The sequence below is a fragment of the Calonectris borealis genome, chromosome 1 (assembly GCF_964195595.1).
Source record: "Calonectris borealis chromosome 1, bCalBor7.hap1.2, whole genome shotgun sequence".
NCBI lineage: Eukaryota > Metazoa > Chordata > Aves > Procellariiformes > Procellariidae > Calonectris > Calonectris borealis.
The window spans coordinates 1,625,288-1,648,021 of record NC_134312.1 but is presented as its reverse complement, the minus strand read 5'-3'; the positions used below and the strand labels follow the sequence as shown (position 1 = coordinate 1,648,021).

The window sequence follows — 22,734 nt, the reverse complement described above, 5'->3', positions numbered from 1 at the left end:
AGAGGTGGAAAAAATAGCGAAGAGCACAGGTACTGCTCGATACAGCTGGGCAGGGGCGGGAGAACAGCAAATCCTGCAGGCTGGCGAGATAAACTTCATCTTTCTATTCCGATATTATCTGCCTGTACCCGCCGCTGCCTTTGGCTTGGCAAAGCATGATTTGGACAAGCGAGCCTGTAAACGCTACCCTGTACGTGACATTTCTGAAACCATCTGCACCTCTGTTGGGGAAAAAAAAAGCTTTTAGAGGTCAACAAATCCTTCCAGCCAGCAGCACAGGATGGCCAACCCCTAAACCAGCATTCAAACAGTTTAAGACAGCAGGTTCCTGCCCCAGGCTCTCCCAAAAAAAGCAGTACAATCCCTTTTGATTCAGGTTTCTGTGGCAGAGCGCAGACCTCTGTCCTGCCAAGGGCACTTGTTTAATAACCCGAGGCGGCAGACCGCGGCTTGGTGTCCTCAGATAACTTACTGTACAGACAGGAAAGCTTACGAGTTAATCGTGCTGACCAGGTGGGTGACCCCGGCGGAGCGCAGCGTGCTTTGCAGTCCTTCGACATCCCTCCTTTTGGGATCTCAAAGCGCTCTGCGGGTAGGAAAGTTTCGCGATTCCCCAGCCAAAGGGCTGCCCCACGCCAGGAGGGTTATGTCCACGTTCGTCTGGTTCACGGCCCAACCGAGGGATCGCTTTCCTGGTGCGATGGTTCAACGCCAACCGCTAGGAACGGAGTCAGAAGGTACAAAGCTCCCAGGGTGCTTTCTAATAAACGATAGTTTTAGGCAACAAAACACTGAAAAGAGAGCTCATGCTCAGCCCTCTTGAAGAAAATCTCCTACCAGACCCTTCAAGGAAACGTAGCACATCCCAGTTCAAGCAGGTGCTGGCACAGACCTGGAGATCGGCCTGGGATGCACCTAAAATCCCTGCTCCAGACCAACAACCCAACTAAGCCCTTTGGGTTACTTGGGTTGCTAACCCAAAGGAGACTGCTGGAGCTCTCAAATGACAGTCTACTACCCTTGGCCAACCCAAAGACCAGAGTCCCCACTACCCTCCTGGATCAGAGAGCAGGCAAAGTTAAAAGCCTGCTCCCTCCCTGCTGTTCAAACCTGCCGTGGCCAGGGTAGGGCTGCTGCCAAAGACGGGCGCTACCAAAAGATGACGAGATGTGAAAACCCAACCGGGGTCTTCTTAGGAAAGGATGAGTTTGCATCACCCAAGGTTTGGCCACATCTTGGAGCACACGGAAGAGCAGGGAAGTCTCCGTGAAAGACGGCGACACGCAGATCCCTTTCTGCATGGGATTAAACTAAATCGCCTCAGCATTTGACGTAGCGGCCTTCCTGCCAGGGGTGGTACCAAACCAAAGGAGGAGAGGGCTGGAAGGTCTGCTATGCATTAAAGCAGAGATGATCGCCCTTGGGAGAGAGACGATTAAACTACTGAGATACTGTAATCAGGTCCAGGATTGGCCCTGCGCTGCATCTGCTCAGACCTGCACCCTGATTAGCCCTAATCTAGCTGGCATATGTTAATCTAAAGCATGGATTTCAGACCCTTTCAATTGTATTAAAAACAGAAAATCCATTAGACAAAAAAACCCCAAAAAACTTCTCGAGTCTTTGAAAAATACATATTTGCAAAGGAAGTGGAGCCGTGCCGGGGTGCTCTGCGAGGAACGGGGCACGCAGGCTGAGTCGGGGAAGAGGGATCCCGTCGGATCCCGCGCGCAGCTCAGACCGGCTCCTGCCTGGGGAGGGACGACAGCAGAGGTGATGAATCAGGCGCCGAGCGGTGTAGACCATGGCCGCGGGCTCCCAGCAAGCAGGAAGATGCAGCCGAGCTGTGCGTTTGCTTTCCCTTCGTGAAGCTGCCCAAAAAGCTCCTCTGGAAGGAGTGGTGGGTGAGACACGAAGCCCAGGCACCTCCGTCCCCCTGCAGATCACCCGTTCCTGGCCACCAACCTCACCCACCTGAGAGCACCTCCGGTCCTCGGCAGGACGAGGAGCCAGCTCCAGCCGGCCGGGCGCAAGGACAATATCTACGCAGAGAGCTGGGACAGAGCCAGCACCAAGGTCCTGCCTCTCACTTACCTGCGGCATGCCAGGGAAAGACTTTTTTTGGTGGAGGATCAGCTGGCTTTGCTAGGAAGGAGGCTATGGCATGGGCAGCATTGCCTGCCAGCCATGGAGGGGAATGGATCGGGCCACGAGGGGTGGCCAGGGGAGAAGGAGCGCCGTGGCAGGCCTTAGGGGTTGAGATGGCCACCATGAATCAAAGGATTAGAGTTGATCGACTCTGAGACGGCTGCGGCTGTACTCTAATGCCGGGTCAGACGATATTAGCGGCTGCATTTTAGCTGGGGGACTGTGACGGGCCGTAGGAGATAATGAAACTCCTGCTGTTTCAGCAGAGAAGAGGTTACAGCTTACAGAAGAAGAAGGGTTAGGCTCTACCTGCGACCGGAGAGCCACAGGATTCAGAGGTGAAAAGTCATGCGATGGCGGATAGAGACATCTTACTGGCACGGAGGGCAGATCAGCAGCAGGATAAGAACAACCATTTTGATCCTAAATTGCAGGTGACTGCATTAAACCACCACAAAGGGCTTTGGGGGAGAAGGTTGGATGGGTGGGATGATTCAGTGCCCTGGGAATTGGTGTCGAGGTTCGGCAGCGCCCTGGACATCCAGGACAGTCGATGCTCAGGGGACCGGGGTCATCGGTGCCAGTTTCTGCCTTGCTTTAACACCTCTTCACCCTTGAGATCAAAGCAAGTGCAGCACGAGGAAGAGATACTACCAGTCTCCAGCTGTTGGGCACGTTCCCAGTCCTTCAGGATCTGGAATACCGTCCTACTCAGGGATACAAGACGTGCTGGTTTTTTCCCGGTATCTTAGGTTGATTCCCCAAGGCGCATCCTTATCTCCTGTTCAGTGTCTGGAAAAGTGGCTCAGGCCATCTGCTAAGGTGCCCAAAGTACAGATAGCTAACGAGCCAAGCAGATCCACTCTTCAGTGCCCCAATTCCACGAACTGGTTACTTCTTGACCATAGATGAGGTGAGGTCTACACTACCCCGGCTGTTGATACAGCCCATCACTGTGTTGTTTGACCACACCTGGAGACAAGTGCTGAGGACTCATTTGCCAACATTCCCTGTGGCTCCACACCCAAAAGCCAAGAGACTGAATAAAGCTTATTCAGTGGATATCTCATTCCAGGTGTAAAGCAATCATACCAGATGTGGATGGAAGGTGGGTTGGAATGGCAAGGCAGATCCTACCACTGTGGAGGTACCTTCAGTGAGGAAACCGTAGCAACCCAAGGCAACCTTGGACAAAGCTCTGTCTGAAGCTGGACTGTAAGCATCAAGTTGTGATCTGGCAGCAGATGGTACGAAGAGCCTTGCTGCCGTATGTCCTGTGAATGTTTGGTATGCTCCCATTACGGCAGCAGTGTGAGTTTGCAGCTGGACAGTCAGGTTCTGCAAGCCTTGAAATGTATCCTGGAGTAGAAAGGTCTTCACTAATACCAAGACAGGAGTTGTCTTAACAGCCTGTTTGGACAATATGGACATGCAATGTAACACTTCTGAAAGCTTAATCCTCACGTTAAATGCCCAAAGACACGCAGAATGGCTGGGACAAACTGAACAGTGTGTAATCTTGAGGGACCTCTCAGCTGCCAGTCACCTGCTGAGTGAGAGATGTCCTCTTCCCAGCTGAGATGGGCTCCTCCGGTGAATGTCTTGGCATGGCCCTCTACACCATGGAAAGGACCTCACGTAACGTTTTCTGTGTGAAGCTCGAACAGGAACACAAGAGCAAAGTCCTGGAGGGTCAGGAGACAGGAACCAGCCCCATTCTTGACCAGACAGCAGCAACCACTGTCACCATCTTGAACATCAACTCAAGAAAGGAAACGGTCTCCTCTTCTTTCAAAAAGTGCAAAATCCTCTTCTTTGGTAGTATCAACTACAACAGAGAGCTGATCTCCTGCCAAAGCAAACTCCTGTGGGAACAGCCACTGGAAGGGAGGGTTATGAGCAAGCAAACGGCAAATGGAGAAGCATTACCGTTTGGCTCCTGCATCAGGGAGCCAGGAGTCTCAAGCAATGCTGAGCCCTGCTCTGCGGTACCGAGCCAGCCTAACCCCACCGAGAGGGGGAAGGGGAAATGGTGCAAACCTTTTCAGCACGCCCTCAGGTGTGTTGAAAGGTGAAGGAAGAAATTGAGAGGGGTGCTGTTAACAGAGGTGAGTTTATGGTTGTAAAAGCTGTGAAGCCACAAGAAACACTGCTCTGAGCGCGGAGCATGGAGGAGTAAGGGGCACAGGTCTGGAGTCGCGAAGTAGCACAGAAGTATTGCGCTTGGCATTTCTTTTATGGGGCAAAATAGAAAAAGCACAATGACTTCAGCGATCACCTTGGAGCCCGACAGAGCACAGGACACCATCTGGTTTTCAGCTAGGCAACATAATCTTATGAAAAACCGGGACCCCGACTGAGAGCTGCATGTCCCCTCCCAAAAGGAATCCAAAGCCCATTTCAAATCATCAGAAGCCATGAGTCGCAGTCAGCCGCAGCTGATGCTGCTCTTGGGGATCCACTGGCACCAGAAGCACACTCAGCACCGAGAGAAAGCATATCCGATGCAATGGATGCCCAAGTTGATACATCTTGCTCTGTTCTCTTGGACACCAAAGGGGTTAAGTGCTGAAAGTTGTCCGGTTTATCATTTGCTTTGAATGTCTGCAAGCACTGCAGAGTCAGGAGACCACTGTGAGCGGCCTTACAAGTCCCTCAGACCCCTGCTAGTGCTCACACCAACAATGGAGAAGGCTTAAAAGAATGAAATTTCCATTGGACTTTCTTGGCCGTTGACCTCCAACTCGTTCAGAAGACTTTGCTTGCTTCAGTCTTCTCAGCTAGCACTGAGGGGAAACTAGCAGAAACTTGGCTTAGCGCAATCCCGCCATATTATTTCACGATAGATATTCCTGCAACGTCTTTTTCCCCTCCTCCAGAGGCACGGGGCTGAGCAATCCAACCGAAATTCCTGTGCTCAGGAATGCACCACAGGGCCCTAGCACACAGGTCAGCAGATACCATCTCATTGCTACATTTTGTTCAGAGCCAAAGGCGACTTTTGAAGACACAATGGAAGAATTCTTATAGACAATTCAAAGCGTGCAGATTTTAATGCACAAAAATCAAGCAGGGAAATGCATCACTAGAGGACCTCTGAACAACGAAACATTTGCCCTCGGTAGGCAGCACAATGAAAGGGCACTGAGATGCTTTTATCTATATATATAGGATAACCTGTAAATACCTCAAGACTGATGCAGATAAGAAGGGAATAACCTGATCATCTTTTGCACAGTGGGACAGAATAAGATATGAGCTTGAAGTGCAGCACAGAAAGTTGCACTAGATATTAGAGGGGGCGAGGGGGGGAACAGACAGCCGCTAAACATAAGGTAAGTGAAGCTCTGGAGCAAAGTCTCCATCACTGGAGGTCTTTTAGAGCCTGATCAAGACTGATGCTGGCTCAGGCAAGGGGTTGGTGTAAGCGATCACTTGAATTCCTTTCAGCCTGGTATGTGAACAAGATTTTGCAGGCTCCATTTTACGTAAAGCAACTTTGGTCCACTGATGGTAGAGTCACCAATAAGCAAATCCGAGACAGCACTAGGACATACTGGACAAATCAGCTGGCACTAGAGGTACTTCTTGACAGTAAACTTGGTTCGTAGTCAACCATGGGATACACCTCATTCTCCCAGCCATGTACAATTTCTTTTAGCAACGTGGCAAAACAGAAGACACTGTTACGCTTCACTGCTACCGGTTTTAAAAAGGACAGTCATACAAACAGGATATCGAGCAGCTCTGTCCAGCTGTTTGCAGTCACATATGTGTTCTGGCAACAAGGCAGGTATCGTTGCCTACAATAAAGGTAGCACAACCACCAGTACTTAAATAACTGCAGAGCAACTGTGTCCTTCAACTGAATCCTGGAGCAAAGACGGTTCCTATCCTCACCAAAACAGGTAACTGAAGTGCTGGAGACTACCTGGTGTGTTACCGCTAAAACAAAAGAGCACTGTTCAGCACGCACATTAAAAGCTCCCACAACAGATTTTTATTAAATCCACATTGCTTTGCATGGGAACCTGGCTTGCCAAGATTTCCAGAAATTATCATCTTGACCACCTCCCTTTTGGGGGACTGACTCTAGAGGCCTTCAAGAGGGGGGAAGGACAGGCAATGGGCATGAGCATGTATTTTCAGAAAAACAAAACACATCTCTAACAAGTTCAAATCACACCAGCTAAAATGAGTGCTCTCAAAGTCACGTTACTCTGAAAAATCCTCTGACCGTAGAGAAGAAACATCCGCAAACTAGACGAGTCCCTTAAGATACGAGGTGTTGACGTGACACCATGGATGGGATTTCACCCAAAGTCAGCTGCGGAAATCAAGCATTTCAGGAATCCTACCACACTCAGTGGTGACAAAGGAAGCAGAAGACATCTCTTAACACAGGCACCTACTTTAAGATAAGACGAACTGTCTTCTGAAAGCGTGCTCCTCTCTCTCTCCCCCCCCCCCCCACTACTGCTAGAGCATCAATGACTAACTCAAATTAGATGTCCCTTAGGACAAGGTGATAATTGGAAGGATTTTCACCATCAGAAAGGGTTTACTGACAAATTACCCATGCAGTGATTTAAGCTCTGAGAACTTTCTAGGCACACAACAGTCACAGCTCTTCCCTCTGCCATTCACTTCAAAACATACATCCTCTCTGCCATTCATTTCAAAACACAAAAATTGTTCCACCAAATGATAATTTGAAAAAAGCTGCAGTCCTTATTCTGCTTGCTGACCACAAGCATACCTCAAGATCATCCATCATCTGTCTTTTCAAGAGCCGCTCCGGTCAAAACCACAACAAAGAGAAATGTAACAAGGCACCTGAAGTTTTGATAGCAAAGTTGAGTGATGGCAGCTTGCAGATGGAGCACTAAACCGAGTGTGCAATCTAGTAGGTTACATCATAGCCTTGACTTTTCCTTAGAACAGAAGATAAGCACAGGACACAAAACAAGATGCAACATTTCCATCAACAACTGCATGGGATGTAGGAAGGACAGCCCTAGAGCCACTGTTTCCTTCCCTGCATCGTCCCCATCTTCATGATCACATCTCAGTCTCTCAGATTGTCCCTGGGTGTCACCTACCTGCTTAATATTGTCAGTGACTTGTTCTTTCCTTAGCCTTGGCTCCTCTTGTTCTGTTTCAATGACCTTTCCTTCTCTGCTCGTTCAGAGCAACAGGAGCTGCTGTCTCAGTGACCCATAAAGCCTGGTTGATCTGGGACCTCCAGCCCTACACCATCCGAAAGGCACGGGCCAGGATGCAACGCCATGCTTATATGGCTCAGTCTTCCTCCCACTCATTTAGCTTCAGCAAAGACTGCTCGATGCTTGGTATTTTGCGTTGTTTTAAAAGCCAAGTTTGGATGTTTGTTTTTTTATTTATCCCCAAGCCTCGGTCGGAGACAAACCTTCCTTCTCTAGCTGCGAGAGGACACCTCATCGCACTAGCATCTTTAATGCATTTCTATTTTCTTCCTCTCTGCAAGGATGGAAGGGTCACAGCTTAGCCAAGATCTGAAACACCTTTGGCTTAATCTCCCTTATTTCTTGGTCTTTTACCTTTGCCTCTACGGCAGAGGAAGGCAATCCATCCTCACAAAGGGAGCACTCGGTTACTTGTGGCTCCTTTCAGCAGACCACGGCAGGGCAGGTGTGTCTGCACCTCCCGCTTTGTTCGATATACAATCCAAGAGAATACACAAACCCAGTCTTCATCCCAGAGAGATGACCTAGAGGACACCGCTCTCCCTTGTCAAATGACTAACAAGATCCCTGAAGATGATTCCAAAGCTTTTGGGGGTTTTGAGTTTTTGGGGTTTGTTTTGGGTTGGTTATTTTGGAGTTCTTTTTAAGTTGCAGTACTTTGAGACAAAACCACTGGGGCTGGGATTCCTGATACACAGGAGTGTTGCTGGAGGGGACAGCCCAACCTATCAAGTGACATACAGACGGGGACTCAGCTATGCTCACGGAATTATCTCCTCTGGAGCCCCAGCATTTCCATGGAAAGAGGAAGACCCCAGTGAGCCAACCTGATACCCAGACTTGTCCCTGGCACAGCAAGGACCCACAGTCTTCAAGTAGCGGTAACAAACGTCTCCTTCACCGATGACACTTCACAACTGCCATGCACCTCTGTCTTTGCAGCCCTTTCCTGACATACCAGAAGTCTTCCATCTGCAACCATCTGCAGCGAGGATAGTAACATAAGGAAAAACTTGCAATTATTTTTAACATTGGAAATGATTAATCTGAAATCGTGGGTCTTCCGTTTCATCCTCATTTTGATGTCGCTGAAAACTCCCATGGAAGGAGTGCTGGGGAAAGAAGGCAAAGCAGCAGTCTGGTATCCTGACGGTGGATTAGCTTCATGCCTTCAGCCCCTGTGTCTTACCTAAGGCTACCTGTCCCTCCCTCTCCCCTTCATGCGGTGTTGAGGGTGAATTTAGAGCTTGGTAACAGGACCTGGACATCGGCTGAGGAAGAATAAAGCTGTGTCTGTTCAAGCTGCCTTCTTACCTAGACCTCACACACTAGTGATGGGTCCCCAGGGTAAGTCACCCTAAAACCAAGCCAATCTGGAGTATAGGAGAGGTGACAAACACGCGAGGAGTGTGTGTGTCTACCTGTGAAAGAAAGCTTTTTTACCGGACTCCACAGACGAAAGCTTAGCGAATAACCCTTCTAAGCTTCCTTGATCGGCTGGCTTTGCTGTGCAGTGAAGGGCACACCTGATAAGATTAGCAGTCTATCACGGTCAATCATGTATATAGGAAACATAGTTAAAAATAGAGAAAGTACAGCAACGCCTAACGTCTGCTCACGTTGGGATTCGCTTTCCTCACGATCTGTTTTCTGTTAATAAAACAGATGGAGCAGACAGGCGTTATCAGTGCAAAGCTTCTCAGAAAGTAGAGACAGGAAACACCTAAGAATAAATTAGAGTCTCCTCCTCTTATGAGAAATCAGATATTAAGCCGATGATTGGACAGGCGGGCAATATAGCGCCTTAAAGTTTCTGGACAATCATCTAATAGGGATCCCTATTACATTTTTGCCATAAACACTTCACTGACTTGCCTGCTATGCTATAAACATCCACAGGGGTTCTTCCAGAGGAAGAACTGTGTATCAAGACTGATTCTTATCCTACCTTTAAAAACAGCCTTTAGGGTCCTGTATTTCCTATATGGTTTTATTAAAGGTTACTGCGAGAATGAAGGCAGGGTACCATTTAAAATTGATAAAATGTTATATTACTTGAATAACAAAAGCCTGTTTTAGAATAAAGTAACTTAAATTGAATTATATTTTTTTTAAGCACCGAAATATCTTATATTCTAATGAAGTAGACAATTATTTGGCAGAGTTTCTGCAGGAACAATACTCTGGGCATCCTTGCAAATCATAAATAGCGTGAAAGGGGAATGCAGTTGCATATGAGAAGTCAGGTGTGTCCAGTCCAAAAGCTGATGGACTTCAGCCGGCAGAAGCGTCCGTGGTCACACACACACAAGCTCTTGTGTCTGCCCTCCTGTGCTGTGTGACGCACAGGACAGCCTGCTGCTTTACTTAGGTTTCTGCTACGACGTTCTGCCTATAGTTTCTTAAAGCTGGTGGGTGCTGAAAGTGTATTTGTGGGGTTTTCTCTCCTTTGCATTGCTGCTTTAACTCTGTATCATGTCCATGACCTTTAAAAAGCCAAATTTTACAAATCCAAAAATCACGACATCCCCACAACCCCATCCATCACCACAGTACCGCTGCTCGAGTGTTATTAAAATACAGGCTCTGAGCCCAGCTCTGCCCTGCTCCTCACTAATTCTTTACTTAAGTAACAATTATGAGAGAGCTCGGCTTGCGTAAGGCTAACAGGATTGGGTCGTCAGATATTAGCATACCCCAGAGGCACGCGCATCTCTACCCCGCAGCCTGAACAGCGTCCAGGCACAGAGCAGCGGCTGAGACAGCCATTACAGGATGCCTGGATGTAAACATATATCGACGTCTGGTATCTTCCCCTTGAAAGTGTGAAAGGAGGCAGGGGGAAAAAAAAAAAAAGGAAAAAGACAGATAGATGTAGCCCCTTTAACCCCAAGAAACACCACACAGTCAGGAACCTAAAGGAACAAGTGGCAATACCAGCTAAATCCCGTTATTCCAAACTACCACCACAAAAATCCACTCACCTGATGAACTCTCTGCTAGGCTCCACTTGCAACCTGAATAGTCTGCTGCTAGGAAGCCTGACAATAAAATGCAAGTGTAAAAGGCTGAACAAAGGCCAAATACTACAGTTGGGGGGGGGGGGGCAATAAGTGGAGTAATTAATGTATTCATACGAAATACATCCTTTTGCTTACTAGGTGAATTAAAAAATTCAATGTCCACATATGAGTAATACCCCAATGTTAGGCACAGTAACTTAAATATTCCTACCTCTACACAGAACATTACGTGCATAAGTGGGAGGTAGAGTAAGTGGGAGGCAAGTATAAGATAATTCCAGATATTTGTACTATATTTTGCAAATATTTAGATGAATGGCTTAATTGGACCACAGAGGCCCGATGAGAAACGGCTGCACAGAAGTGAGAGTAGTAAAATTCATCTTGGAGAAGCTAAGGCCACCTCCAATAAAGCTCTCCACTATTCCCCGAGTAATGAGGGATGAGAAATGAATGAGAAGCAGAAATGGCTGCCAAAGTGGCATTTCTATGTATCCCAAGAGCACGAGGCTAGAAAGTTCATGAAATCCAGGCACTTGGCTTCATCGGTCTCTGAAAGGAGCTCAATGTATTTTTAAGGCTAGGACAGACTCAGACCTCAATGAGTTTCACAAGTTTGTACGCTGCGCGATAGATCACATGTGAACACGAACATTAGCATATACTACAGAGCATTTAGCACATGGAGATATAAAGCAGCTATTGTTCTGGCAGTAAGGTAATCCGTAACCAGATAGTCTCTGGCTTCATCTAAAAAACATTTTCCCAGCATTTCGCTGACTTGTTCAGCAGGAGCCTCTCTGCTACAACAGAGCGCACATTCATGGCTAACGAACGGGTCCAAAGTGATGGGTTCTTTCCCCCAGTGCCCCACTCCCGGCCCCTGCACCTCTTCACTGGAGGAAATCATGGTCTTAACCCAAGAGAGGTGACGTGAACCCACAGCCAAGAAAAGTGCGCAGCTTTTGGAGGAGGACAACGCCTCGGGAAGGCGTTCAAAGTTTTACCTTGCAGATACGGAAAGCTGCAACTCTGGTGTCTTTGCTGGAGCCTTACCTTACGCTAGTTCCCGCACTAGCTACAAGGAGGTAAGCACTCTTCTTTTTTCCTTGGGGGGAAAAAAGGGCTAGATGCACAACTTAAGGGTCCTTTTTTTCTCTTCTTCAAAGCATACCCTTCAAATCTAGCTATAAAAGCATCCCTGCCACAAGCCAGCACACACCCTTGTTGCAACGGTGTTAAGTGTCACAGTGCTTTGGTGTCTGCAGCCTGTCTTCTTTATAGGACAAGGGACCCATTTGGCACAGATCCCCCCCCTCGTCGCCCCGTGTAGGACCCGGCCCATCCTCAGCAAAGTAAGCAATAAATCACGGCGAATACACGACTCAGACGTGGAACGTATCGTGTAAAGAGCAAGTTTTTACAGTCCACATTCCTCCTTTTTTCGCACACCACCGTCTTCCACTGCCCGGGCTGCGCGGCAGGTGGGATGGGTTCCTACCTCTCGCTCCCGAGAGTACTTATTCTTGGTATGCTACTGCCTCTGGCAGATTCCTCCCTTTTAAACTCTGCACATCTGTTGATAAAAAAAAAAAAAAAGCTTGGACTCTGGCCTGGTGGCTGAAGGCACAGAACATTTGTGCGTCCGGGCAGAGCCCGAGCCGTGCAGGCTGGGTGGTAGGAAGCCTCTCCACATGCCAAGAGAAGGCAACGATGGGTGCAGGGAGAGAAATGATCGTTCACTTCGCAGAAACCAGGGGACTTCCAGGTGTTTTCTCCCTGTGGGTCTCACCCCGGGTGCGCAGGGGCCCGCAAAGGGGAGACTCGTGGCACACGGACCCGCATGGACAAAAACTGCAAGAAGAATCAAGCAGCCGCTTGTGTAACAGCCTGTCCTGTCGCTTCCCGGGGCAGGACAGAACAGGTCAGAAACCGCTTCCCGAGAGCAAAAGGAGCTGTGGTGGCTGGAGAATCCCTTCTGCTTTGCATCTGCTGTGGATGATTCAGACCGGAGTCCCGCTCGCTGGCTGCAGGAACAGAGCTGGCTGCTCTGGCTCAGACCGCAGGTCCGTCTGGACCAGGAGCGAGAAAGCACGTCTCTGACAGCAGCAAACAAGCAGAAAGCCTAAAACCCAGCCAAGTCCAAGTCTTGTTAATTTGCCGCGGGACTTCAAACCTCTTAACACTTAACTCCTATTTGGAAGTGCGACTCGGACCCTTTTTTGCAAAGAAAACGTACCAGGAACCTGCGAGAAGATTTGGCCGAAGACATCGCAAGGTATCTGCGGGTTAGAGCAACAGGAAACAACCACGGGCCAAATTCACTGGTGGTGTATAATGGAACACAAACACCCCCAGACGCTGATCCCTGTGACTTCAAAGGAGTTGAACATACTATATTTATGCCAGCAATAAAACTCAGCTTCCATTAGCTATACGTTCATCGTTTAAATGCAGTGGTCCCGTCGTGCACACACCAATTAGAGTCCCCTAATGCTTAGGAGTACAAAGCTTTTTTTTTTTTTTCTTTTTGATGGGAAGGAGTGGAAGGGAAGAGATCAGCCGGCTCAGGGGAATAGCATAGAGCCTTTCACTGCGAGGTCTCGCGTTCAAATCTGTCATAGGCCAGCGGTAACAGATGGCCACTTCTGAAGGCTGTTCTGTAGCTTACATGAAATGAGGGATTGTCTCAGGCCACTGGTAGAAAACTTATTGAAGCCACAAACACACTGCTAGTGGTTTCTGGCAGAACTGGTAGCGAAATCGAGGGATTACACGGGTACGAAGCAACTGCTGCCTACCTGATCAAAGGCAGCTCCTTCCCGGAGGGAACTGAGGCAAATTGCTGGCAGCTTACGGCTGCCGCTGCCTGCGCGGCGCAGGAACCTCTGGCTGCGCAAGCCTGGATCTCGGTCTAAGACTGCCTGCTTGAGCTGTCATCAGCTCCTCTGACTCGTCAGCACCAGCTCCCGTTTACTGAACGTCTCTTCGGACATGCTTGAGGTTTTGAAGATTAAAATCATGGGGGGAAAAACGGAGATGAAGTTCAGGGACCTGTGGCAACAAGGAGGTTCCACAGGGAGGAAAAGTTTGCTACGATCTGTAAGCTGGGTATGGGAGTGACAAATAATACCATGATTAATTTTAAACCAGTTCCAAACTCAGTGCTCCCTCAGTCTTTTCCTTCTTAGAGTCTGTGTCTTCTCCAGGGCACACTTTAACTTTCTGTGGGCAGACGGCAAAAAATCCAGCAGTGACCGAGTGCCCCTGGAGCAGAAGGGTCCACGCGAGCCATCAGAAAGTGCTACTGAGAAAGGAATTTGTACACATCAGGGAATAAATTAAGCCAAAGGATATGGGGGGTGGGAGGAACAAGTCAAATTCAGGCTTAGAAATGCCACCTCTGGTTTTGGAAAAGATTTAGAGGAAACCACTTCAGGAGAAATTGCTTTTTTTTCTTCTTGGAACCTGTTTCGCAGCTTCACCTCGACTCACAGAAGCACGTGTGTGCTCCCGACCTGGCGAGCGTGCTTTGCAGCGGTGGCTGGTCTGGCTTCAAAAATACCAACCCGCTGATGGACTCGTGCAGCCAAGGAGATAGGAGCCTCTCACAGCAAGCAGAAGCCACCATCCTGCTCTTGTGTGCTGGCCTGCCAGGGTCTGCAGTGCAGGGAAAATAGGGCGATTCCCCTGCAATCTTCCTGCACAGCTGTTTACTAGCTGCGGATTACCACTGTCACATGAGCTGCTTTACAGCAAAGCCAAGCTGTCTTCATGAGCTGAGAAGGTCACTGGGAGACAGGGGCCTCCAGGGACAAACACACCGCCCTCTACTGCGACTGTGATTTACTTCCCAGAGGGACGCCAGGCAGCAAGAAAAGCATTCCCGAATGGTCAGAGGGCAATGAAAAATGGTTTTACCTTCAAGCCCTCTGCCCAGCTATCGTGAGGACTCACCCAGTGAAAGGGGAGAGGAGGGATATCCCCAGGAGTTAGTCTCACGCTGTCCATTTACCAGGCTGCAAACAAGGTGCTGGAAGGCTGGAACAGTCCTTACGGTGACAAATTTACCTTCTCTTCCTTGTGTGCCCACAGGCGAGGGCATCCCACCAACCTTTCGGACAAGGCCACCCAAGTGTCACCAGCCAAGGGATGCCAAGATGGAGCTGCATCTCCCCAGGCTCTCATGCAACCTGCTGATGCCTCAAAGCATAAATGAATCAATCCTATAGCAAGAAATGTTATCCTCTTCAAACCCAAAAATTAACCGCTGAACATCAGGGCCAATGAAGAGGAACGAGTTTCACTTGGAAAAAGAGAAGTCTGAAGGTCCAGTGTGGCCACTCGGGAAAATGAATTAAACCCTGCCTTCATCATTCTGCCATAGGCAGGTCTGGTGGACAGTGAAAACATTTCTGCAAGCGAGATCTCTCACAGGCTCAGCGGTTGCAGGACAGGGCTCTTTACTATGCCCCTGAGGCACAAGACAGATGGGGTTGTGCTTTTAGGCTTTAAAATCAGTCCCTGCTACGGAGATCCAATGAAGAGGATAAATACAGCCACAGAATGATCCTCTAGACACGCTCAGAAAAAAGCCATAGAGGAACTCGAGAGGTCAGACCCTGCTAAGAAAGCAGCTGAAGCTCTTTTCAAAGAGGGGCAGAGCACTTTTTAAGGCAAAGAAAACAAACAGCACCTTGAGCAGTTTGGAAATGTCTACTCCGCATCGTGCGTCCGGGAAGCGGGAAGGCACAGTCCGAAGAGAAGCACGCAGCTGGGGAGGCCGCGCTGAGAAAGCGCAAGCAGCTCCGCAGGGGGGAAACTTTGGTCTAACACACAAGACTACAAGCTTCGTAAATGGAGAGACACGCAAACCATGCCACAGCACTGAAGAGCTGTACTTGGGGAAGCCCCGGCTTGTAGCTTAGCCTACAGGGTATTTCTCCTTCGAGCGGAGTGCCCAGCGGGGGGGAAAGTTCACAAAACCCATCTCGTTTCATAAGATGCCTCACGCAGTAACAACAGCTTGCTGGGATTTCAGCCAGCTTCCCATTTGGATCAGATTGCACCCTACGCCCACTGACAGCCATTAAGAGCCTGGAGCTCACAAACTGCCCTCGGGTCAGACGAGCCTCCATCCATTCAAAGCCCAGCAACATTTTCCACAGCTTCTCCAGCGGGAGAGGGTGGCCTGATCCAGCCCAGCTCACAGCCACAAGGGTTCCGGCTAGGGAAGGCAAGAATTGTGCCCTGCTGTCATGAAACAGCAGATTGCAGCCCCGTTCTGCTGTGACGCGGGGGTGCAGGGGGATTAGAAAGCCCCTCTCCATCTGCCCTGATTCAGTGTAATCGCAGGCTGCTCTTTCAATTCCCCAAGCCCTTGAATGGTGTAAGGGTTAAAAGTGGCACGGCGCAGGTAGAAAAACAGAAACGACATCCTCGGCTTTGGCTGTGATCGCAGCACTCGCCCATCACGACAAGGATGGGGACAAGGGGAAGCTACTTCTCTAAGCAGGAGGCCAGCCACCTTGCAAGGTGAAGCCTGCACTGAAAGATGCTACAGCTGCTCCACAGCAGGGACCATTGCCCATCCTTACTGCCAGGCAGCGAGGGGTCAGCTGGGATTAGTCGCAGGAGGAACTATGCCCTACAACTCAAGACACAAGCCTTGCTCCTCTCTGGGAAGCAGGTTGCCACGCCAGTGTGCAAGGAGGGTGAGCTGGGACCTCTCGTTTGGGATTGCTTGAAGGACCAGGAGAATGAGCAGAGATTGTGCCAGCAGGAGAAAGCGAGGCAGCTCTTGTCTGCTGTTAAGATGGAAGGTCTTCCAGAGATGGGCTACAATACCGAACATCTCACAGGGCCCAAAAAGCTGGGGTGGGGGCTGCCACACGCTCAGCATAGGTTTGAGTTAGTTGTTATTACAGGCAGAATCCATTACACATGAACTTCATCCTGGGAGCACTGAAAAAGCAGAAGCAAGCACAGGCTGGTTTTGATCTCAACTCAACCTACCACCACCCAGTTCAACACATGGGTTTGAGTGCTCAGATCCAGACAGTCGAGCTTCATCCGCACAGCTATGTCCAGCAGAAATAGCAGAAAGCTGCCTTGCCCAGCCTGATGCTGCCTGTGGTCCTTTCACAAGTACCACCGCCCTATTTGTGAAGGTGTCAGGAGCCCCATGAAGGAGCTCCGCTGGTACAGCTCTGCCAGCCAAGCCTCTGAGCTGGGTTAGGGTTAGGCATGGAGGAGGAGGTCTGGAAAATGCCTCCTCACCGGCATCTGCGATGGGTCAGGACAGCGATGCAGAACTAGGCAGCTTCACAGAGCTGGTTTTCTGACTCCATCTGTGCCCTTTTCTCTAGGCCAAGAGCTATAAATAAAACAGCACCGTGCTGAAGATGTGCAGCTCATCAGGAGAGCACCTCCCTACTTGGGGCCAACCTGGGGCCAAAGCACCGATCCCCAGACAGCGGCACTAACGAGATCTGCTTGCAGACAGACTACACAAATACCTCCATCCCTTCCCATCCCGATTCCTGGACTGGAAACAGTGGCAAGCAAAGAAATATTTGTCTGTCCAGTTCTGTGCTTCCAGACATATTTAGGGAAACAGGCTAAGTACCCTGACTGCCATTCCTTTCCTGCCTGTATTCAACCTCATCACTTTTAGACAAAAGGTTGTCAAAGGATTAGGATACCCATCTCTTGCAGGCACCCCGAAAACACTGCTGTAACCAAACAAGCTGGTTTAGGTCCAAAGTCCTTCTCAAATATGTAAGTTTTACAGTCTGTGTGCATATACATCAAGGGGATAAAAAACCCCTACAATATACCACCAAAAAAACCTCAAACCCCTCTGTCAGACAAAATCCTATAGACTTCTCAATTGTGCATTAGTTAAAACGAGGACTGTACTCCATAAAGATGACCAGGCCCCTTCCTTCTCCTGCTCAAGTGTTCATCTTGGCTGAGCAAGCGTGGAGTTGTGCAGAGCTGCCCATCCCTATCACCTTACGCAGCCATCAGGCAGAACGCACCTTCTCCACGAGCACAGGCGATCTCCAACCACCCAGCGAGCTGAGAGCCATACGCCAGACACCCAGATTCAGGGACATAAGGACAAGGGGATCAGGAAAGCTCAGGACCTCAGTGACGTGGCTCTCAAAGCCAAGTTGTTGGGGACTTTGTCACCATAAATTACATAAACAAACACCTGGAATTTAACATGAACATTGGCAATGGTAAAGTCAACTGAAAAGTCTCATTAAGAGATGGAGAAAAGCAAGATCCAGTGAATACAAATATATGCCACACATATCACTTCACCTGCCAAAAGGTTTGGCCTCTTTTCAGCAAGTGAGCAGCTCCTTCTGAAGCCACGTGGATCACTGAGAGACTGTGAGATGACAATGCAGAAGCCTGGACAGATACCATACAAACACACTGAATAAATAGGCTTCAAATTCAACCTAGAAACACAATGGACTGCTAGTCAAGCAGTACATTCATTCGGTGTTCCCAGCTAGATCGACTTATTACTCTTTCGTGATGAAGGGTCACCATGGGAAGAAAGCTCCATCTTGGGAAACTTGGGAAAGCGACAACCCTACGCAATGTGAAAAACAGGTCACTGCTGCAGGAGGAGAGAAGCAGGAAAGCCATGCCACAAACACATCTCCGTAAGGAAGGCTATGGAAGACACCAACCCTGTCTGCTTCCTTAAACCCACGTTCATCCCCCACCCAAGTCCACGCTGCAGCTAGGCCAGGGCATGGTGGGAACAGCATCTCCCACACCCAACACACTCATGTTTCCATCCTTCCATGCATGAAGCAACCAGGTCCCTTTGCCTTCTCAGCCCTGAAGATCTCAGGCCAAACATTCCTTAAAATCCATCTGCTGCAATGAAGCTGAACTTTTATGGGGGCGGGGGAGGAAGAAAGTTTTCTTCCTGACTGCTGCCCCGGCACGGCTGGATTTTGGCACTAGAGCGGATGCATGTGTAAAACAATTGGGACCCCTCAAATATGAAGCTTCCCAACACAACAATTCAGAAGTCAGAACGATGAACACAATGCCAGTAGATCTGAATTTTCCAAGAGAAATTCAAGATCAGCAGAAAGAACTTCAGCTTTCTGTTACGATCGCAAAGATGGGAACTGCCTTAGGTAGTTAGACCAGAACTGCTTTAAAGTATTGCAGCAGACATCAGGCAGCTTCTCTTTTTAAATTTATGGATAAAGAAGAAATCCTGCCCAGCCTGGAGTCGATACCAGTCTTGCCTCCTCTTCCAGACCAGAACAAAGGGGAACATATTGCAACTACGCTGAGAGAGGAGGGCTGCTGTCTATTTCTTTAAATGTAATGTTAATGCCTTGTAATCAGCTTTAATTTTTAAACAGACCCAGCCCTCCTGTCCATTTCCCCTAATTCAGGACACGTGGAAGGTAAATGGCCTATGCTTAAACCGGGACAGCATCAGCTGTGACAGCTGGAGAGCCTGTAAGTCTCAACTGCCTGATAACAGGAATGGATGTCAAAACTCACCAGGGGAGGGGGAACGGGGAGGGCAAGGGAGGTGCTGGAGATGCCGTAAGGTCATGGAGAAGCCAGGAGATAAGGCCAGACGGCTCATTTACTGGATGGAACCTCACTGAAGCCAACAGGACTCAAAGAAATGCTAGAAGTGATGAAACAGCAAAGGACTTGGCGGTGACTCCCCACCCCTAATGAAGCTCTTGGCTTCCCTTTCGGGGTATTGCTAACACCATCACAAACACGCTGAGGAGAAAAGGCGAGCGTCTTTTAGGGGACAGCAACAGATCAAGCCAGGAACTGAGCAACCGGTGTCTCCCCAGGACGCTGCCTTCTCTCTTCGCGATCTCAAAGGCATGTTTCAGAGCTAAAAAGCAGCCTGTAGACTTCACGCGAGACTCGGACACAAAACCAGCCGAGAGGCTCTCCTTGTGCTCCTCCGACACCGCTGCCTTTGGAAAAAGGAAAGAGACCTGCGGTACGTCACAACTGCTCATCATACAAAACCGCCTTCCCCCAAGGAAATAAAATGGCAGAGCCCGCGAGCCTCCCTACCCCAAAAGCCAAACTGTACCCAGAAATAACCATTCTGCGTCTCCATCAAGGGACTCATCAAGGTCACCCAACAAGCCAAGGGACGCCCTAAAGCCAGCAGCACTCAAGTGCCGTGGCATCCACCTCCAGTCTCCTGCTCTACTCAAACAACCCAGACAAACTGTCTGTGCTGGGTTGTGCGAAGCTGGCTCCGTGTAACACAACCGCACGTTGGCGTAGGTAGCGCCTGGTCAGCTGGACCAAAGGGAGAATGTGGCCATCAACGCAGTATGAGAGGGACTTGTCTGAGCCACTATTTTTAGCCCCGGTTGGTGGGCAGACAAATCCTAATCGTCAGAGGCAGCCGTCTCGTCATCAGTCCCAAGATGTCAAACCAAAGCCGCACAGTGCCCACGACAGCCCAGCGTCAGAAGGACAGGCTGAGCCGACTGCGCCGCCGGCGCTGCCCAAGATTAGTGCCCAAGAGTAATGAGGGACAGCAGCAAAAACCATGAGATCCATTACGATGGGTTTAAAGCAGCAGGGCAAGGCAAGTCGTGCCAAAGCGAGCAGAAATCATCTGTGCTGGTAAGATTCAGTGCAAACGGAGCAGCGGTCTCAGGTCTTGGAAATACTTCAGCCCTCATCGTGTTGGGAAAGACCTAGCAGCACCATGCTGACTGCTGGCATCAAACCTGTGGCTGGTGAACCACGATTCCAACACTGCATATTCCTCACCACCCACACTGGGGCTCCCCGGACACCAGATGCTGACACGGAAAGGGTGCAGACGCAGGGATGGCTGAGCTGCAGTCAAGTATAGGGCACACACAGGGAACTGCATGTACTTGACACACACTCGTTTTAGCTGAGGCTTATGCCAACATATTTTACTCAGAGTGCATCATGGCCCCGTTGCTGACAATAATTCATTTATGCACAGTAATTTGTCCTCTAGGAAACACCTCTCCCTGTTCCTGGACCAGCTCAGTGCATGCACCCAGGAACTCACACTCATCCACTTCAGCTCTCCTTGCTGGCTGCCATCGGCCTCTCTTCTCCCCTGTCATCCGAAACACATCTGCAAAAATTATTTTCCTCACTTCTCCTTCAGATTGGGATGAAATCATACCTGTTTCAGGGAAATACTTCATTAAAAAAATCTGTTCCCACCAGGAAGACCCTACAAAAACCTCGACTCCTTCCTTCCTGTCTGCCTGGATGCAAGCAAGCTGATCTGCACTTCGCCAAGTTGCTAACAACTCATTTGGGTCCATCTGCCCTAAAAAGGGGATCCAACAGGAAAAAAAGATTTCTTTTAAAGACGAAAGTTTGCAGCAGATCAGCCTCCAAGCCTCCCCCCCATCTTTTTTTTTTTTTTTCCTCATGCAAAAAAAGCCACCAGTTACCAGCGGATCAGCGTGCCGCACCTCCCTGTCCCGAGGCATCCCAAAGCAAACAGGCAGTTCCCTTCGCTGGGTTTGCCCGACGTATCTCCCGCTGCTTTCACGCTTTCCAGGGGACGCGCACAGCCCAAAGAACAGGATCTCGACTCCTGCCTTCCCCTCCTGGATGTGCTTTCAACTGTAAACAGCCTACACAGAGCCCGACGGGACTGGCAACCGCGCTCCAGGCCTGGAGGTCTCTCTGCTGCCGAGAGGAGGGTTCCCCATCTCCCATCTGCGCAGCCGAGGGTGGAGACAGGTTTCCACCTGACACCTTATTGATTTTGTGCGGGAAGCTCGACAGCCTCACCCAGAGCTGAAGGCTTTTCAGCATTTAAACCGCTTCTGATACAGAAATCGCCAACTGGAACAGCTCTTCTGTGCAGCAAGTGCCCCATCACCCCAAATGCCACTATAGGCTTGTTTATCCTATACTAACTTGCAAGATACGTTCCTGTACTGACGCCTTATTTCCTCTGTTTGCGAAAGCAGAGAGCTTGCTAATCCCCCTTTACCCACGTCAGAGTCCTAATGTTCTCCCCGGGCTTCCATCACAACTCGATAATCCTGGCTCACCCCCAGCCTGGCTCCCTTTGGTTGTACGGAGAATTGGGTTTGAATTTTTTGGATGACTGGGGGGGGATGGAGAAGGGCAAGACTCACTGTAGGCTCCTTCTAGTGCCCGCCTGTACGCTGCCACACCACCACCAAGCACATCAGCGCTCCCAGGAGCATCTCCAGCAGCACGGGGAGGAGATACATCAGTAAAACATGCTTTGGGGCCAGGAAAAAGAGCAGCAGTTGCTGCCTGCGAGGACCAAGATGCACAAACAAGGATCCATTGGGTCTCTGGCTGTGCCTAGCTCAGGTCTGTTCAATCAATTCCCCGGTCACAGCTTGATTTCACATCTTCCACTGCCACTTCTCCTCTTGCCAACACAGCTCCTTCCACTGTGCCTCCTTCCATGCTCTGTTTTGAATCCCAGCTGCAGCTTCGAGCATACCACCCCTCTCGCCTTCAAACCGACCCTTCAAAATGCCACACGCTGCACAAAACTGCAATAACCCCAGGCTTGTGACGACACCGAGGCCATTAAACCAACCTTCCTCGGGCAGGGAGTCTGCTCTGTCCTTCCTGGGCAGCACCGTGCACTGCTACAGCCCCGCGCAGGTACTGCTTCGGCAAAAGCCTCATCAATATTTAAAGACGAAGCCAGGAAGCCCATAGCCCAAGCAGCTTTCAAGCCCCCGATCAGATCAATGTCAAACAAAAGGCTGCATATGAGGATGCTCCAGCGAGCGAGGCCCAGACTGCAGGCTGGCACCGTCACTTCTCCCTCCCGACGCCGATTGAGTTTCTCTCCTCCAGCCCCAGCGGGCTGGGACGGCTCCAGCACCAGCCCATCGCACGGAGCTGCCCATAGCGCACACCGAAAGCAGCCCCAGAGCGCACAGTTTCCTCTTACCAAAGCATTTTCAGTTTCCAGTCAACTTCAAAAATCGGTGCTGCTACAATCCCCTTCACTTGCTTTGAATATTACTTCGCTTTAATACCAGCCACTTAAGAACAAAACATCTGAGGCTCAAACCATGGCGTCACCGGTTCCAGCATCCCGACTCAGAGCAGATGCTCCAGAGTAGCAAGAAAACCATAATGCACTTAGCTAGTTTGACACCGCATGGGAGCAGGAGATCTTATTTCCCTTAGATATAAACGTAACCGATCACACGATTATCCGCAGCCCTTTTGCAGTTCAGCCACGTGCTGCGCTCCCTACTCCCTGCAAGACCAAATTTAGCACGAGACATCCATGAACG

General features: G+C 49.7%; 1 protein-coding gene across 15 annotated transcripts in view; it reads right to left on the bottom strand.

Annotated features, from left to right (window-relative positions):
• NRF1 (nuclear respiratory factor 1) overlaps nucleotides 1-22,734 on the bottom strand; it is a 71,305-nt gene that overhangs the window by 3,612 nt on the left and 44,959 nt on the right. For 7 of the 15 annotated variants that reach the window (XM_075141591.1, XM_075141599.1, XM_075141608.1 and 4 more), the window contains one exon: nucleotides 10,358-10,414. The exons of 3 other annotated variants lie outside the window; for them this stretch is intronic. In XM_075141591.1, the coding sequence (XP_074997692.1) occupies nucleotides 10,358-10,414 (57 nt within the window). Of the gene's footprint in view, nucleotides 1-4,842; nucleotides 4,935-7,250; nucleotides 8,486-9,539; nucleotides 9,860-10,357; nucleotides 10,415-19,270; nucleotides 19,390-22,734 lie in introns of those variants that run through there. 5 more of the 15 variants (XR_012672322.1, XR_012672316.1, XM_075141567.1 and 2 more) reach the window with 5 other exon arrangements.